Here is an 18,906-nt window from a genome sequence, read left to right on the forward strand (position 1 = left end):
GAGAGGAATATTGATGTCTCCAATTATAGTTGTGGATTTTTCCAGTTGCCTTTCATTTTTGCCAGTTTCTACTTTATGTATTTTAAAGCTTTTTTTGTTGAGTATGTATGTGTTTAGGATTGTTACTTTGCCTTGCTAATCCTTTTTTACTTTGTAATATCTCTTACTATTCTTAGTGATATTCCTTTTTCTGAAGTCTACTGTATCTGATATTAATATAGTCACTCTGGCTTTCTTTTTTCTTTCTGTAGAATTCTATTTTCTAATTGTTTAAAATTTTTAAATTGAGGTAAAATTCACATAACTATCAAAGTGTGCAATTCAATCGAATTTTGTTTTATTCACAATGATGTGTGACCTAATACTAAAACATTTCCATCATCCTAAAGAAAACCCTGCCTCTGTTAAGTAATTATTCTCTATTCACCCTCCACTCCACAAGCCCCTAGCATCCACCAGTCTGCTTTATTTTTTTCTGTGGATTTACATATTCTAGTTACTTCATATCAGTAGATTTATAAAATATGTAAACTTTTGTGTCTTGCTTCTTTCACTTAGCATGATCTTTTTGAGGTTCATTTGTCTTGTAGCATGTGTCAGTGTTTCATTCCTGTATATATATACACACACACATATAAATATATAATGGAATATTTTATATGGATATAAATATATAAAATGGAATATACACATGTAAAATGTGGCATATATGTGACATAAATGCCACCTTTTATTTATACATTCATGCATTGATGGACATTTGGATTTTTTTCACCTTTTACCTATGACGAATAGTATTGCTGTGAACATTTGTGTGTATTTGTTTGTATCCTTGTTTTATGCTCTTTTGGATATATATATGTAGGAGTGTAATTGCAGGGTCATGTGATAATTCTATGTTTAATGTAAAACTACCAGACTGAAGGAACCACTAAATTGTTCTCCACAGCAGCTGTATAATTTTACATTCCCACTAGCAATGTATGAGTGTTCCGGTTTATCAATATCCTCACCTGCAGTTGTTATTTTTCCTTTTTTGATTATAGCCATCCTAGTGGGTGTAAAGGGGTATTGAATTGTGGTTCTGATTTGCATTTCACTAACAACTGATAATGTTGAGCATCTTTTCAGATGCTTGCTGGCCACTTTTTTAAAATCTTCCTTGGTGAAATGTTTTTTCCAGTCCTTTGTCCGTATTTCAGTTGGATTGTTTTCCTTTTGTTGTTGAGTTATAAGTTCTTTATTCTGGATAATCACTGTTATCAGATATATGATTTGCTTAGATTTTCTTTCATTCCGTGGGTTGCCATTTCCCTTTCTTTTTCTTTTTTTATATTTATTTATTTATTTATTTTTATTTTGGCTGCTCTGGGTCTTTGTTGCGGCACGCGGGATCTTTTAGTTGCTGCATGTGGGCTCTTAGTTGCGACATACATGTGGGATCTAGTTCCCTGACCAGGGATTGAACCTGGGCCCCCTGCACTGGGAGTGTGGAGTCTTACCCACTGGACCACCAGGGAAGTCCCTGCCATTTCCCTTTCTTGATAATATCCTTTGATGTATAAGAGTTTTTAATTTTGAAGTCAATTTATCTGTTTTTTTCTTTTGTTGCTTGGTGTCATATTTAAGAATCTATTTCCAAATTCAAGATCATATAGTTTTCTCCTCCTTTTCTTCTATAATTTCATGCTTTTAGCTCTTATATTTAAGTTGTTGATCCATTTTGAGTTAATTATTGTATACAGTGTGAGGTACAGTACCAAACATTCTTTTCATGTTGAAATGTCAACTATGTTATAACAAATGTCTCTGCGTCATTTGTTAAAGAGACTCTTCTTTCTTCATTGAGTGGACTTGGCACCATTATCAAAAATCATTTGGTCTTAGTTGTATAGATTTATATCTGTACTCTCGGTTCTATTTCATTAGTCAGTGAATATGTCAATATGCCAGTAACACAGTTTTTCAGTTACTGCAGCTTTGTACTAAGTTTTGATATTGGTAGATGTGAATCCTCTGATTTTGTCCTATATCATGATTGCTGTAGTTATTCAGGCACCTGTAATTTCATATGAATTTGTGGATTGGCTTTTCCATTTCTGCAAAAAAAAAAATGCAATTGGCATTTTGTTTGAGATCACACTGAATTTGTAGATCACTTTGATTAGTGTTTCCATGTTAAAAATATTGTCTCCAAGTCCATTAACACAGGATGTCTTTCCATTCACTGACATCTTTGATATTTTTAGAAATTTGTTGTAATTTTCAGTGTGCAAGTTTTTCAGTTCTTTGCTGTATATTTTTCCTAGATAATTTATTCTTTTTGATGCTGTTATAAATGGAATTATTTCCTAAATTTCCATTTTCGTTCATTGCTGGTACATCAAAACAACAGATTTGTATGTTAATCTGGTACCCTGTGACTTTGCTGAATTAATTTTTTAGTGTTAGAAGTTTTTGTGGATTCTCTGGGATTTTCTCTATTTAGTATCATGTCATCTGAGAATAGATATAGTTTAATTTCTTTTCAATTTGGAAACCTTTTTTACTTCTCCTTACATAATTGCTCTGGCTAGAACTTCAGTAAATATGGGATAGCATTAATAAAAGAGAGAATCCTTGCCTTTTTTTCCTGATCTTAGTGGGAAAGCTTTCAGTTTTTCACCACTGAGTATGATATTAGCTTGGAGGTGTTCATAAATGCTTATTACCATGTTGGGGAAGTTCTCCTCTACATGTATATTTTTCTGTGTTTTTATCATGAAATGGTGGTGAATTTTGTCAAATGTTTTTTCTGCCTCAGTTGAGATATCATCTGGGCTTTTGTCTTTCACTCTATTAATGTGGTGTTTTATAGTAATTTTTTTTAATGTTGAGTTACCTTTGGTTTCCTAGAATAGATTCCATTTGGTTCTGGTATAATAACCCTTTTAATAGGCTTTTGGATTTGGTTACTAGTATTTTGTTAAGGATTTTTGCATCTATATTCATAAGTTATATTATTCTATAACTTTTTGTGTGGTGTATTTGCTTGGCTTTGTTATCAGGCCTAAGAGACCGGGTTAGGGATGTTCTCTTCCATTTACTTGAAAAGGAGGGTTTTAATTCTTCTTTAAATGGGGGTAAACTTTGCCACTGAAGCCTTATGACCTTTCTTGGTAGAGTTTTGGTTACTGATTCAATCTCTTGTTATAAGTCTGTTCAGAGTTTGTTTTTGAGTCAGTTTATGTAATTCATGTCTTTCTAGGAATTTGTCTATTTCATCTAGGTTATCCAATTTGTGGGCCTACGATTTTTCATAGTATTCTTTACAGTCCTTTTTATTTCTGTAAATTTGGCTGCAGTGACTTCAATTTGATTTCTGATTTTAGTTACTTATGTCTTTTCTTTTTGTCTCAGTCTAGCTGAAGGTTTGTCAGTTTTGTTGATTTTGTCAAGAGCCAAGTTTTGATTTTGTTAATTCTGTTGCTTTTCTCTTCACTATTTCATTTATCTGCTCTAATCTTTATATTTCTTTACCTTTGCTAGCTTTTTGTTTAGGTTGATCATTTTCTAGCTCCTTGAAGTATAAAGTGAAGTTATTGATTTGAAATCTCTCTTCTGTTTTTTTGGGTTTTTTTTTGCGGTACGCGGGCCTCTCACTGTTGTGGCCTCTCCCGTTGCGGAGCACAGGCTCCGGATGCGCAGGCTCAGCGGCCATGGCTCACAGGCCCAGCCACTCCGCGGCATGTGGGGTCTTCCCGGACCGGGGCACGAACCCGTGTCCCCTGCATCGGCAGGTGGACTCTCAACCACTGCGCCACCAGGGAAGCCCTGTCTTCTGTTTTAATGTTTGCTTTTATAGCAGTAAATTTCCCTCTGAGCACTGATTTCAAAGTATCTCATATTTTTTCATATGATGTCTTTTCATTTTCCTTTATCTCAAAGTATTTGTGTATTTTCTTGCTATTTCTTCTTTGATCCATTGATTTTTTTAAGTTTTCTTTAATTTCTGTATATTTGTGAATTTTCCACGTTCCCTTCTGTTGTTGATTTCTAGCTTTAATTGTGGTTGGAGAAGACACTTCATATGATTTCACTCTTTAAAAAAATTTTGACACTTGTTTTGTGGCCTGCCACATGGTCAACCCTGGAAAATGTTCCACATGTACTTAGGAAGAATGTATATTCTGCTGTTGTTGGCTGGATTGTTCTGTGTATGTCTGTTATGTCTAGTTGGTGTATGGTATTGTTCAAGTTCTATATTTATTGATTGATCCTCTGACTAGATATTCTATTCTTTATTGAAAGTGGGCATAATTGAAGTTTCCAGCTATTATTGTGGAACTTTCTATTTCTCCTGTTTTGTCATTGATTTGTCAGCATATTTTGGGACTCTACTTTTTGGTGTATATATGTTTATAATTGCTATATCTTCCTAATGAATTATCCCTTTTGTTATATATGATGACCTTTTTGTCTTTTGTTACAATTTTTTTTTAACGTCTTTGGTAGAAATTGGTATAACCACCTCTGTTGTGATTACTGTTTTCATAGAATATCTTTTTCCATCCTGTCACTGTATTTGGATCTAAAAGGAGTCTCTTGTAGACAGCATATAGTTGGGTCACATTTTCTCTTATCCATTTTGCCTTTTGATTGGATGGTTCAGTCCATTGACATTTAAAGTAATTACTGATTATGAAAGGCGTACTTCTGCCATTTTTCTATTTGTTTTCTGTGTATCTTTTACTTTTTGTGTTACATTTTCTCTGTTAATACCTTTCTTATTGCTTAGTTGATTTTTTTGGAGTGAATCATTTTGAATCCTTTCTAATTTCTTTGTATATACTTTTATTTCTCTTTATTTTTTGAAGATTTTTTTTTTTTGATGTGGACCATTTTTTAAACTCTTTATTGAATTTGTTACAATATTGCTTCTGTTTTATGTTTTGGTTTTTTGGCCACAAGGCATGTGGGATCTTAGCTCCCTGACCAGGGATCGAACCCACACCCCCTGCATTTGGAAGGCAAAGTCTTAACCACTGGACCACCAGGGAAGTCCCACTATATGCTTTTAGTTATATATTTTTTATGGTTACTATGTCAGTTACATTTAACATTCTGGATTTATAAAATTGTGTTTTGGATTGATACCAACTTAACCTCAGTAGCACACAAAAACTCTTTTCTGGGACTTCCCTGGCAGTCCAGTGGTTAAGACTTTGCCTTCCAATGCAAGGGGTGCAGGTTTGATCCCTAGTCGGGGAGCTAAGATCTCACATGCCTTGTGGCCAAAAAACCAAAACATAAAACAGAAGCAATGTTGTAACAAATTCAGTAAAGACTAAAAAAATGGCCCACATCAAAAAAACAAAATAGGAAACAAACAAAAATTAAGAAAAAAAAACTTTTCTAGTACAGCTCTGTATTCCCCCATTAAGGTGGTTTTGTCAAAAGTTGCATCTTGTACATTGTGTGCTCAGTAACGTTGTTATGATTATTTTTATATGTTTTTCTTTAAAGTGTACAGGAAATAGAGTGGTTTTGAAATAAAAATACAATACCTCATTTATTTACCCATGTATTTATCTTTACTGGAGATTTCTTTTCCTTTATATAGTTTTGAGTTACTATCTAGTGTTCTTTTCCTTCAACCTAAAGGACTCTGGCGTTTCTTGTTGGGCAAGTATTGTGGTGACGCGCTCCTTCTGCTGTTGTTTGTCTGGAAATATCTTAATTTTTCTTTCATTATGAAGGACAGTTTTACCAGACATACAAATCTTGGTTGACTTTTCTTTCAGCATGTTAAATATGACTTTCCATTACCTTTTGACCTTCATGGTTTCTGCTGAGCAGTTAGCTGTTAATTTATTGATGAGTCTTAATATGTGGCAACTTGCTTCTCTTGCTTTCATTTTTCTTACTCTGTCTTTCAACTGTTTGATTATAATATGTTTTGGTGTTGATCTCTTTGAGTGTATGTTACTTTGAGTTCATTGAATTTGGATTTTTTAGATTCATGTCTTTCATCAAATTTCGGGACATTTTTGGCTGTTTTTTTTCAAATAGTCTTTCTGGTCCTTTCTCTTTCTGGTCTTTTGCTGGGATTCACATAATGCATACATTGACTCACTTTGTGGTGTCCCACAGGTCCCTTAGGTTGTGTTCACTTTTCTTTCTCTTTTTTTTTTTTAAATAATTTTGACTGATCTGTCTTCATGTTCACTGATTGTTCTGCTAGCTCAACTCTGCTATTGAAATTCTCTAATGAATTTTTCTTTCAGTTATTTTACTTTTCAGGTCTGGAATTTGTTTGATTTCTTTTTATAATTTCTACCTCTTTATTGATATTTTCCATTTGTTATGACGTTATTTGCCTGGTTTCCTTTAGCTCTTTCTCAGTGGTTCTTTTTAGCTCTCTGAGCACATTTAAGACAGTTTATTTAAAGTTTCTGGATTTTTTTTTTTGCAGTAAGTCTAATGTGTGTGCTTATTCCTGCACTATTTCTGCTAATTTACTGTGTGCATGGGCCACACTTCATTTCTTTGCATGTGTTATTCTGCTGTTGTAACCAGATAGACAAATTATGAGAAAATACAGACCTATATATTCATTAACATAGATTCTAAAATACTTAGCGAATATTACAATCAAATAGTATGATATTTTAAAAACATAATACACTAAAATACCAAATGCATTTATCCCAGGGCAGGAAAAATGGTTCACCAATCAATATTATTAAGCACATTTCATTGAATAAAGGCTAACAAATGTGTGATTATCTCAATAGAAAAGGAAAAAACATTGACAAAATCCAACAACCTTTCATGATAAAACTCCTAACAAACTGGGAATATAAGGAAACCCCATCAATGTAGGAAAAACCCATAGCTAATATCATGTTTAGTTTGAAAAACACTGAATGCTTTCCCTGTAATATCAAGTAATAGTGCAAGAATGCCTTTCTTTTTTTTTTTGTTTTACTACTTCTATTCAAATTCATACTGAAGGTTCTAGCTTCTGCAGTAACTCAAGAAAAATAAAGACAGGATGGAAATGAAAAAGTAAAACTATCTTTATTTGCAGGTGACACAATCATTTATGCAGAAAGTCCTAAGAAATGTAGAAAAATACCACTAGTAATAGTGAATTTGTCAAGGTTGCAGGTTATGTCATCAATATAAATAATAAGCTGTTTCTAAAAATGAAATTAAGAAAAATGTTCCATTCATAATACAACTAAAAAGAGTTAAATACTTAAGAAAAATTTAACAAAAGAAATACAAGTCATTTATATCTAAAACTACAGAACATTTCTGAAAATAATTGATCATGACCTAAGTAAGTGGAGTGATATACATAGTTAAGGATTGGAGGACTGACTGTATTAAAATGATAGTTCTTTCAAAACTGTATAGATTTCTCACAACCCCAATCAAAATACCAAATTTTTCTTCTGGAAGTTAACAAGCTTATCATAATGTATATATGGAAATGCAAAGGACATATATTAGCCAAAAAAATTTTGAATAAGAATAAGAATAACACTGGAGGATTTCTAATTCTTGATTTCAAGTCTTATTTTATAGCTACTTAATTCAAGAAAGAGTTGTATTGGCATAAGAATAGACAAAATAACTGAAGTAGAACAGAATCCAGAAATAAATTCACAATATAGTATATGGTTAATATGTACTTTATTTCTTACAAAGGTGCCAGTGCAACTAAGTGGGGGTAGGATAGTCTTTTCAACAATGGTTCTAAAATAATTAGATTTCCATGTGGGGAAAAAAGTGAACATCAATCTGTACCATATACCATACATGGAATTTAACTTAAAATGGAACATAGACTTAAATGTAAATGGCCAAAGGTATAAAGTTTCTTTAACAAAAAACATAGGAGAAAATCTTTGAACTCTTGTGGTGGGTAAAGATATCTTGGGGTAAAAAAGCACAAATACAGAAGAAAAAAAATAAATTACACTTCACGGAAATTAAAAATTTCTGCCTTTTGAAAGACATTGTTAATAATGAAAAAGGTTAGCTATCCAACTGGGAAAAATACTTGGAACACATACAACTTACAGAAGACTTTATCCAAAATTTACAAGGAGACCAAGAATCCAGTAAGAAATGACAAACAGACGTATGAGAAGGTGTTCAATTTTATTACTCATCAGGAGGATACAAAACAAAATCATTTTTTAAATGAATGCCATTGTAAAAACTTTCAGAACATTAAAAATTGAAATTGGGGCAGCATAGTTGTTACTTTTTGGAGGTATGCCTGGTGATTGAGGAGCATGAGGGAGGCTTCTGAGTTGCTGGTAATGTTCTGTTCCTGGATCTGGATTTTGGGTGCATGGGTGTGTTTTCTTTTTGAAATTTAGTTTTATTTATACTTACAGTTCTGTACTCAGATGTAGTAGGTTATATTTCAATAAAAATGTTTCTCCCAAATGAGTAGGATTCAGAGAAGGACAAACACAACCCATGAGCCTATGACATGATGTGTAACTATTATATGTTTGTGAAATTCTAATTAAAACTAGGGTTAAAATGCCAGTGAGATTGGCAACATTTAAAACGTCTGAAAGCTTTAAGTATTAATGAGGAAATGGAGCCATAAAAACTCTGATCTGCTGATATCATGTAATGCCTTGTAAACACTTGTGAAAACAAGTGTAGTACTTACTAAGGTGTAGTACTTACTAAGGTGACCATATGAAATTCCACTCTTTGATATATGCACCATAGAAAATCTTGCATTTGAACACCTATGTTCAAGGATTCTTATAGTGGCAATGTGAATAAAAGCAAAAATCTGTAAACAACACAAATATTTACCAACAGTGTAATGGACAAATAAGTAGTGGTTTATTCATCAATGTATAGCAGTGAGAATGAGTAAACTATCAATATGGATAAAATTTAAAGAATATTTTGTTGAAGAAGAACATCACAGGAAAATGTATGCAGTGTTATTGCTTTTTTCTAAGTTTAGAAAGGAACACGTTAAACAGTGTATTACTTAGAGAATCAGTCATAGGCGGTTAAAAACAAGCAAATAAAATAAAAGTAAATCAATTTTAGGGAATATGATCAAGAAAGGAGAACATAAGATGCTTCTAGGTAAGGGTATGATACTATTTTGTTTCTTGGCCTGGATGGAAGATTCATGGATGTCTTTTATTATTATGATTTTTCAACTGCATTATATGTGTTTTGTATGCTGTATTTTCCAGAACAGTAAAAAAGTAAATTTACTAAAATATCTTTAAAAAGTTAAAAATGAAACTGCAAGCTCCCCAACTACAGAGGCTTTAAATTTTGAGGCTTTTGGTTGTTTCTCATAGATGCCCTAGAGGTGGCTTCCCTTATTTAGTAAGATGTTAAGATACATCAAGATCTCTTATGCAAAGTCTGTCAACAAGGAAATGATTATAACAGTTCTGCAATTTATATTTAGCCTTGAAATTGTAAAAGCACTTCTTTAAGTCTACATTTTACAAATTAACTTTCTAATTCAGGCTGGATTTTTTTCCAGTTAATTCAGATTGAGGTGTGTGTGTGTGTGTGTGTGTGTGTGTGTGTGTGTGTGTGTGTGTGTTAGAATTGTCTTAGAACTTATAATAAAAGTCTGTGTGCTAACTGACAGTGAATTAACTTTTCTTCCAGATTCAAAGATCCAGTTCTTTGGGAACATCACAGATTTCACAGAAAAAGTTTCCTCTTTTGGAAATTCCATGTGTTGAAGATGGTAAAATGAAACTAATTTAGGAAATTTTCCTTGTTATAAATATATTATGAAAAAAATTCATTTTGAGACCACATAAAAAATTTCAGGCAATAGCAGATATTTGCATATTATCCACAAAATTTCACTAAAATTCCTTTAAAACAGTATAATTTGGATGTTCCTTAAAGTTGCTTTTGCAGTGGGATTTTTTTTTTTTGGTATATAAAACTTGAACCCCATAATCACAAGGACCACTAGCAAGTTAATCATCTTTATCCTTTGTGATCTAAGAGACCCCATGAAACTTTGTGTCTAATTTATAATGTGTTACTTAGCTTTTGGAGACCTTCATTATAGTAATTTTTTTTTTTTTTTTTTTTACTTTTTACACTTCCTTTTTTGTTATTAAAGGGAAAAAAAATCAAGCCTCAATACCTACATTAACATATGAAAACTGGTAAATACTTTGTTATGAAATACATGCTTTTTTGGCCACATTAGAAAGAAAAATAAATGTATTTTTCTATTTTTAAAACTTTAAAAATTGTAAATGTTAAATAACAGAAATTGCCATGTTGATCCTCAGTTTTCTAGAGAATGTTCCTTTCTGTGTAGTGACCAGGGTGGGTGGGGAGGGGGAGGAAATGTTATCTGTGAGATCATCTACCCTAAAATTCAATTTTATGTTCTTAGGGATATACTTAGATGATTTTAGTTTCCTTTAAACCTTCTTTTAATCGTTTTACTAGATTTTGGGTCCATTTAAATAGCACGTTGTAGAAATTTACTATCATATATATATTCCTGTATAGTCATACATATGTGAAGTAGTGTTTGATCTTAGTTTCTCCATTCAAACTTTAGGGCCTGCCTTCTACTTTTAATATTGCAGGGTTTGTAACTAAGTCCTGTTTACCTGTTTCCAGGTAGAGTGAGCATATTAGTGTGTTCCTTTGAGTATTCATCATGTATGTAATAATTGGCATTGGCATTTGCTATGAAATTTTCTTTAGCAGTTTTTAGTATCATGATTTTAAAGATGATGTTCATTAAGCTAAAGATTGTATTTTGTAATTTTCCATACATTTTTTGCTAAGAATGTTATTTTTTCACATGTAATCTCTATATTCTTTTCTATTTATTTTAAACCTTACATTCAGTTTTTTGAAATAGTGTTTTAGTGTTCATATTTATTTCAGAAAAATTATTAGAATGTTATTATTAAATCAGTCATTTTGATTATTGACTTAAATGTTCTATGGTATTTAGATTCAGATGAGGAGTTTTTTGATGCCCCATGTAGTCCCTTGGAAGAGCCTCTTCAACCTCCATCTAAAGTTAAAAGTCTTCAACAAATAAAGCTTCAAAAGCCAGATTGTTCAAAAAATATGATTGAGTATAAAATAAGATTTGAAGTGCCAGAGGTATGCATTGTATATACTATGGTAAAATTAATATGGCTTATTTAAATTGTCGGTCATCTCTACTATTCATAGCTCATTTATATAGTCTCATTACTAATAGACAGTGTTGTTTTCATCCTATTTAAACTCAATCCAGATGTTACTTTGTGGTTCTCCCTCCCCTTTCTTTGAAGATTAATTTCCTTAATCAATAATTAAAGGTTTGGCCGCCCTCACCTTTTGAGAGGGATCACATTCTGCCTGTGGAATGTGTATCTCTCTAAATAAATCCGCTTTCACTTAAAAAAAAAGAAGAGTTTAGATGTATTGTTGTTATTCAGTATATATTTATTGAAAATAATTTGCACAATGTGTGTATTATATATGTGTGTGTATAAAATCTCTCCTAAATTTAAATACATGTCATTTATACCACACGTATACCTCACATATCCATATATAGCCACCATCCACATAAACAATTTTTTTGTTTTAGGTAGTCATAGTTTCTTTTTTCTTTCTCTTCCAGGTTTTGATTCAATTCTGTCACCTTGTTGGAGATTGTGAACTACCTGTGGTAGAGATTAATGTCTTGGGATTGGGCACAGTCATTGAGCTTAGAACATTTGATTTGAAAGCAAATGCCTTTTTGAAAGAGGTCTGCTTAAAATGCCCAGAATATTTTGGTAAGAATCTCTTTTTTAAAAAACTAAATTAATTAATTTTACTGTTTAATTACCTTCTGGAGATAAATTCTCTAGGTGTTTAGTCAGTACATTTGATAAGATATTATCAAAGAAATGTGTTAGTCTTCAACTTTCATATTATACTTTGGAATCTAAGGCGTAGACTAGAGAGAAAATGAAGATAATTTTTCTCATTAAGGAAAATGGTTTAATTTTAAGTCTACTTAACTGAATACTAAAATACTGAATAAGTTTCCAATTGATACTGTAACAATTTACCACAAATTAAAGTTCTGTATATCAGATGTCTGACACAAGTCTCAGTGTGAAAAAATCAAGCTGTCAACAGGACTTCTTTTTTGGAGGCTGTAGGGGAATATCTATTTTCTTGCTCACTCAGGTGTTGGCAGAATTTAGTTTTATATGGTTTAAGTCTGTTTTCTTGCTGCCTGTAAGGTGAGGATTGGCCTTAGCTCCTACAGGCCTCTCTAGGTCCTTGCACAATTTTTTTTTTATATCCCAGAACCATTATGGGGTGTTAGATCCTTCTCATGCTGTGATCTCTCTAACCTTTTCTTCCACTCTAAAAAACTAAGGTAATTAGATTTGGTGCATCTGGACAATTGAGGATAATTTCCCCTTAACCTTAATCATCTCTGTAATGTTACATTTACCATATGAAATAACATATTCTCAGGTTAAGGGGGATTAGAGCATGGACATCCTTGTGGGAGGGGTGTATAAATATTCTGCCTACCACAAACAATTTATATCCCAAATCCTAACATATAAATTATATGATGTCTTAGAAAATGTTTCTGTTTGCTTTGGCAGGCTTTTAGAAGAGTTGTTGTTGTTTTTTCCTCCTTTACATTTTGAGGTTTTTCCTTGAAACATAATTCTGAATGGTTCATGAATTCCATCAGAATATTAAGAAAAACTATTCACTTCCAATTGGGATGCTTTTTATTTCTTTTTCTTGCCTAATTGCTTTGGCTAGGACTTCCAATACTATGTTGAATAAAAGTGGCAAAGTCAGCATCCTTCTCTTCTTCCTGATCTTAGAGGAAAAGCTTTCAGCTTTTCACTGTTGAGTAGTATATTAGCTGTGGGCTTGTCAGAGATGGCCTTTATTATGTTGAGATACATTCCCTCTATTCCCATTTTGTAGAAAGCTTTTATATTAAATGGATGTTGAATTTTGTCAGATGCTTTTTCTGCATCTATTGAGATGATCATATGGTTTTTATCCTTCATTTTGTTAACGTGGTGTATCATGTTGATTGATTTGTGGATGTTGAACTGCAACATCCTTGGAACAAATTCCACGAGATCTTGGTGTTTGAGCCTTTTAATATAGTATTGAATTTGGTTTGGTAATGTTGAGGATTTTTTTTTTTTTTTTTTTTTTTTGCGGTACACGGGCCTCTCACTGTTGTGGCCTCTCCCATTGCGGAGCACAGGCTCCGGACGCACAGGCTCAGCGGCCATGGCTCATGGGCCCAGCCGCTCCACGGCATGTGGGATCTTCCTGGACCGGGGCACGAACCTGTGTCCCCTGCATTGGCAGGCGGACTCTCAACCACTGCGCCACCGGGGAAGCCCTAGGATTTTTGCATCTATATTCATCAGGAATATTGGCCTGTAATTTTCTTTTCATGTGGTGTCCTTGTCTGGTTTTGGTATGAGGGTAATGCTGGCCTCGAAAAATGAGTTTGCAGATGTTTCCTCCTCTTCTATTTTTTTGGGAAGAGTTTCAGAAGGATTGGTATTAATTATTTTTAAATGTTTGATAGAATTCACCAGTGAAGCCATCTATTCCTGGATTTTTTTTTGTTGGGAGGTTTTGATTCGATCTCCTTAGGACTTATTGCTCTATTCAGACTTCTTATTTGTTCATGACTCTGTCTTGGAAGATTGTATGTTTCTAGAAATTTATCCATTTCTTCTAGGTTGTCCAGTTCGTTAACATACAAAAATATCCATGCTAGTCTCTTGTGATCCTTTAAATTTCTGTGGTATCATGTGTCACATCTCCTTTTTCATAACTGATTGTATTTATTTGAGCCCTCTCTCTTTTTCATGGTGAATCTAGCTAAAGGTGTGTCAAGTTTGTCTTTTCAGAGAATCAGCTCTTTAGTTTAATTTATCTTTTCTGCTTTCTTTTGGTTTCTATTTCATTTATTTCTCCTCTTTGTTATTTTTTACTTCTACTAACTTTGGGTTTTGTTCTTTTTTTGCCTAATTTCTTGATGTGTAAAAAATAAGGTTGTTTGAGATTTTTCTTGTTTCTTAAAGTAGACATCCATGCTTTCTTTTCTCCTTTAGAACTGCTTTTGCTGCATCCCATAAATTTTGGTATGTTGTATTTCTTCTTTTTTCTTTTTTTTTCTTTTTTTGGCTGCATTGGGTGTTCGTTGCTGTGCGCAGGCTTTGTTCAGCTGTGGCGAGTGGGGGCTACCCTTCCTTGTGGTGCGCAGGCTTCTCACTGTGGTGGCCCCTCCCACCATGGAGCGTGGGCTCTAGGCATTTGGGCTTCAGCAGTTGTGGAACCTGGGCCCAGTAGTCGTGGCTCACGGGCTCTAGAGCACAGGCTCAGTAGCTGTGGCACATGGGCCTAGCTGCTCCACGGCATGTGGGATCCCCCCTGGACCAGGGCACGAACCCATGTCCCCTGCATTGGCAGGCAAATTCCCACCGCTGAGCCACCAGGGAAGCCCCCTGGTATGTTGTATTTCTATTTCCATTTGTCTCAAGGTATTTTTAAATTTCTCTTTTGATTTATTAATTGATCCAATAGTAAAACTGTCACTATTGCAGAAGACATGATATTATATTTACAAAAACTCCAAAGACTCCAACAAAAAAACTGTTGGAGCTAATTAACCAATTCATTAAAGTTGCAGGATACAAAGTCAACATACTAAAATCTGTTGCATTTTTGTACACTAATAACAAACTAACAGGAAAGAGAAATTAAGAAGACAGTGCCATTTACAATTGACTCAAAAAGGACAAAATACCTAGGAATAAATTTAACTGAGGAGGTAAAAGACCTATCCACTGAAAGCTATAAGACATTGATGAAAGAAATTGAAAAAAACACAAATAAACAGAATGATATTCTGTGCCTCATGGGTTGGAATAATTAATGCTGTTAAAATGTATATCCTACCTAAGGCAGTCTACAGATTCCATGCAGTCTCTATGAAAATACCAATGACATTTTTCACAGAACTAGAACAAATAACTCTGACATTTGTGTGGAACCATGGGAGAACTGAATAGCCAAAACAATCTTGAGAAAGAAGAACAAAGCTGGAGGCATCATGAGCCCTGATTTCTAACTATATTACAAAGCAATAGTAATCAAAACAGTATGGTACTGGCATAAAAACAGACACATCAATTAGTGGAACATGATAGAGAGCCCAGAAATAAGCCCACATAACTGTGATCAATTAATTTATGACAAAGGAGCCAAGAATATACGTTGAGGAAAGGGTAACTTCAGTAAATGATGCTGGTGAAACTGGACAGCCACATGCAAAAGAATGAAAATGGACTACTATCTTACACCATAAATAAAAATTAACTCATAATGGATTAAAGATGTGAACGTAAGACCTAAAACCATAAAACTCCTAGAAGAATACATAAGCAGTAAGCTTCTTGACATTGGTCTTGGTGATGATTTTTTTGGTTCTGATTCCCAAAAGGGAACAAAAGCAAAAATAAACAAATGTGACTACATCAAACTAAAAGCTTCTGCGTAGCACTGGAAACCATCAACCAAATGAAAAGCCAGGCTATGAAACAGAGTTATGTAATTGCAATTCGTATATATGATATAAGGTGTTAATATCTAAAATAATATAAAAAAACTCATACAACTCAATAGGGAAAAAAACAAACAAAAAAAATGGACAGAGGATCTGAATAGGCATTTTTTCCAAACAAGACATACAACTAGCCAACAGGTTCACGAAAAGATGCTCAACTCACTAATCATCAGTGTAATGCAAATCAAAACCACGAGATATAACCTCATACCTGTTAGAATGGCTGTTATCAAAAAGACAAGCAATAAAAAGTGTTGGTGAGGATGTGGGAAGAGGGAACCCTTGTGCTTTGTTGATGAGAATGTAAGTTGGTACAGACACTATGGAAAACAGTATTAAAGTTCCTCAAAAAGTTAAAAATAGAATTACCATCTGATCTGGCAATTCCACTTCTGAGTTTTTATTTGAAGAAAGCAAAAACGTGATAAGATATGTGCACCCTCATGTTCATTGCAGCATTACTGACAATAGCCAAGATATGGAAGCAACCTAAGTGTCCATTAATGGGTGAATGGATAAAGATGTGCTATCTGTTGGGTTGGCCAAAAAAATTCATTCGGGTTTTTCCATAAGAGCTTATGGAAAAACCCAAACGAAGTTTTTTGGCCAACCCAATAGATACCATTAAATGCTACTCAGCCATTAAAAGGAATGAAATCTTGCCATTTGTGACAACATGAATGGACCTTGAAGGCATTATGCTAAGTGAAATAAGTCAGCAAAAGATAAATATGGTATGATCTTGCTTATATGTGGAATCTAAAAAAAAAAAGACAAAAACAACCAACGTAGTACAGAGAACAGATTGGTCGTTGCCATAGGTAGGGGGGTGGGGCTGCAGAAAATGGGTGAAGGGGGTCCAAAGGCCCAAACTTCCAGTTATAAAGTAAGTCAGTCATACAGATGTAAAGTACAGCATGGTGACTGTAGTTAAGAATACTGTTTTGCATATTTGAAAGTTGCTGAAAGAGCAAATCTTAAAAGTACTCATCACAAGAAGAAGAATTTCTAAGTAAGTGTGAGGACAGATGTTAACTAAACTTATTGTGGTGATCATTTCACAATGTATATTAATATGGAGTCACGTTGTACACCCGGAACTAATATAATGTTTTGTGTCATTTATACCTCAATTAAAGGAAAAGATAAACTATTCATTAGTTTAATTTCATTATACTCCTTTTTAGCGTAAGAACATTATGTGTAGGGATGACATTAAAACTATTTTAATAGACTTTATTTTTAGAGCAGTTTTTGATCCGCTGCACAGTTGAGCAGATGATAGAGATTTAACATATATCCCCTGCACCTACACAGGCATAGCCTCTCACGTTATAAATATTCTCCACCAGAGTGATACATTTGTTGCAGTTGATGAACCTACATTGACACACTACACCCAAATTCTATAGTTTACTTGGTTCAGCTTGGTGTTGTGCATTCTAAGTGTTTTGAACGAATATATAATGACATGTATCCAATATTACAGTATCATACACAGTAGTTTCACTGCCCTAAAAGCCTTCTGTGATCCATCTATTCATTCTTTCCTGTCCTCCCTCAATCCCTGGCAACCACTTATCTTTTTACTTTGTCCATAGTTTTGCCTTCTCCAGAATGTCATATAGTTGGAATTATATAGTATCTAGCTTTTCCAGACTGGCTTCTTTCAGTTACTAATATGTATTTAAGTTATCTCTATGTCTTTTCATGACTTGGTAATTCATTTCTTCTTAGCACTGTGTGTGTGTATGTACCACAGTTTATCCATTCAAGTACCAGAGGATGTGTTGGTTGCTTCCAAGTTTTGCCAGTTCTGAGTAAAGGTGCAGTAAACATCCATATGCAGGTTTTTGTGTGGACATAAGTTTTCAGTTTCTTTGGGTAAATACCAAGGAGCACAACTGTTGAGTCTAATATAAATGTATGTTTACTTTTATAAGAAGCTCTCAAACATTCTCCAAAGTGGCTGTACCTTTTAGCATCCTCATCAGTAATGAAGAGAGTTCCTGTTGCTCCATATCCTCACTAGTGTTTGGTGTCAGTGGCCTGGATTTTGAGCATCCTAATAAGGTGTGTAGTGTATCTTATTGTTGTTTTAATTTCATTTCCTTGATGATAACATGTAGAACATCTTTTCATATGTTTATTTGCCATCTGTATATCTTTTCTGGTGAGGTCTCTGTTAAATTCTTTGGCCTATTTTTTAAATTGTATTGTTTGTTTTCTTGTTGAATTTAAAGAATTCTTTGTATATTTTGGATAACAGTCCTTTATCATATGTGTCTTTTGCAGATATTTTCTTCCGGTCTGTGGCTTGTCTTTTCATTCTCATAGTCTTTTGCAGAGAAGAATTTTTATTTCTAATGAAGTCCAGTTTATTGATTCTTTCTTTCGTTGATCATGCCTTTGGTGTTGGATCCTAAAAAGTCATTGCCGGGCTTCCCTGGTGCGCAGTGGTTTAGAGTCCGCCTGTCGATGCAGGGGACACGGGTTTGTGTCCCGGTCCGGGAAGATTCCACATGCCGCAGAGCGGCTGGGCCCATGAGCCATGGCCGCTGAGCCTGCACATCCGGAGCCTATACTCCGCAACGGGAGAGGCCACAACAGTGAGAGGCCCGCGTACCACACACACACAAAAAAAGTCATTGCCAGTCCAAGGATGTCTAGATATTCTCCCATATTCTTGAAATTTTATAGTTTTGTATTATATATGTAGATGCATCATCCATTTTGAGTTGATTTTTGTGAAGGGTGGCTTTGTGTGTGTGGATATCCATTTAGTCCATCAACATTTGTCAAAAAGACTGTCTTTCTCCATTGTATTGCTTTTGCTCTTTAGTCCAAGATCAATTGAGTATATTTAGGGAAGTCTATTTCTGGACTCTCTGTTGTGTTCTATTGATCTGTTTTGTCTGTTCTTTTGCCAGTACCACAGTGCCTTGATTACTGTAACTTTATAGCAAGTTCTAAAATCAGGTAGTGTCAGTCCTTCAACTTTGTTCTTCTCCTTTAATATAGATCTTCCTCAACTTTCGATGGTATTGTGTCACAATAAACCATTGTAAGTTGAAAATATTCTAAGTTGAAATGCATTTAATTCCCCTGATTTACTGAACAGCATAGCTTAGCCTAGCATACTTTAAACATCCTCAGAACACTTATGTTAGCTTACAGTTGAGCAATATCATCTAACACAAAGCCTATTTTATCATGAAGTGATGAATATCTCATATAATTTATTGAAT

General features: G+C 33.9%; 1 protein-coding gene across 1 annotated transcript in view; it reads left to right on the top strand.

Moving 5' to 3' along the window:
* VPS13A (vacuolar protein sorting 13 homolog A) overlaps positions 1 to 18,906 on the top strand; it is a 265,502-nt gene that overhangs the window by 94,234 nt on the left and 152,362 nt on the right. The window contains 3 exon segments of the mRNA XM_079706494.1: positions 9,667 to 9,748; positions 10,997 to 11,151; positions 11,660 to 11,816. Of these exon segments, the coding sequence (XP_079562620.1) occupies positions 9,667 to 9,748; positions 10,997 to 11,151; positions 11,660 to 11,816 (394 nt within the window).

This window comes from Hyperoodon ampullatus, assembly GCF_949752795.1.
Source record: "Hyperoodon ampullatus genome assembly, chromosome: 6".
NCBI lineage: Eukaryota > Metazoa > Chordata > Mammalia > Artiodactyla > Ziphiidae > Hyperoodon > Hyperoodon ampullatus.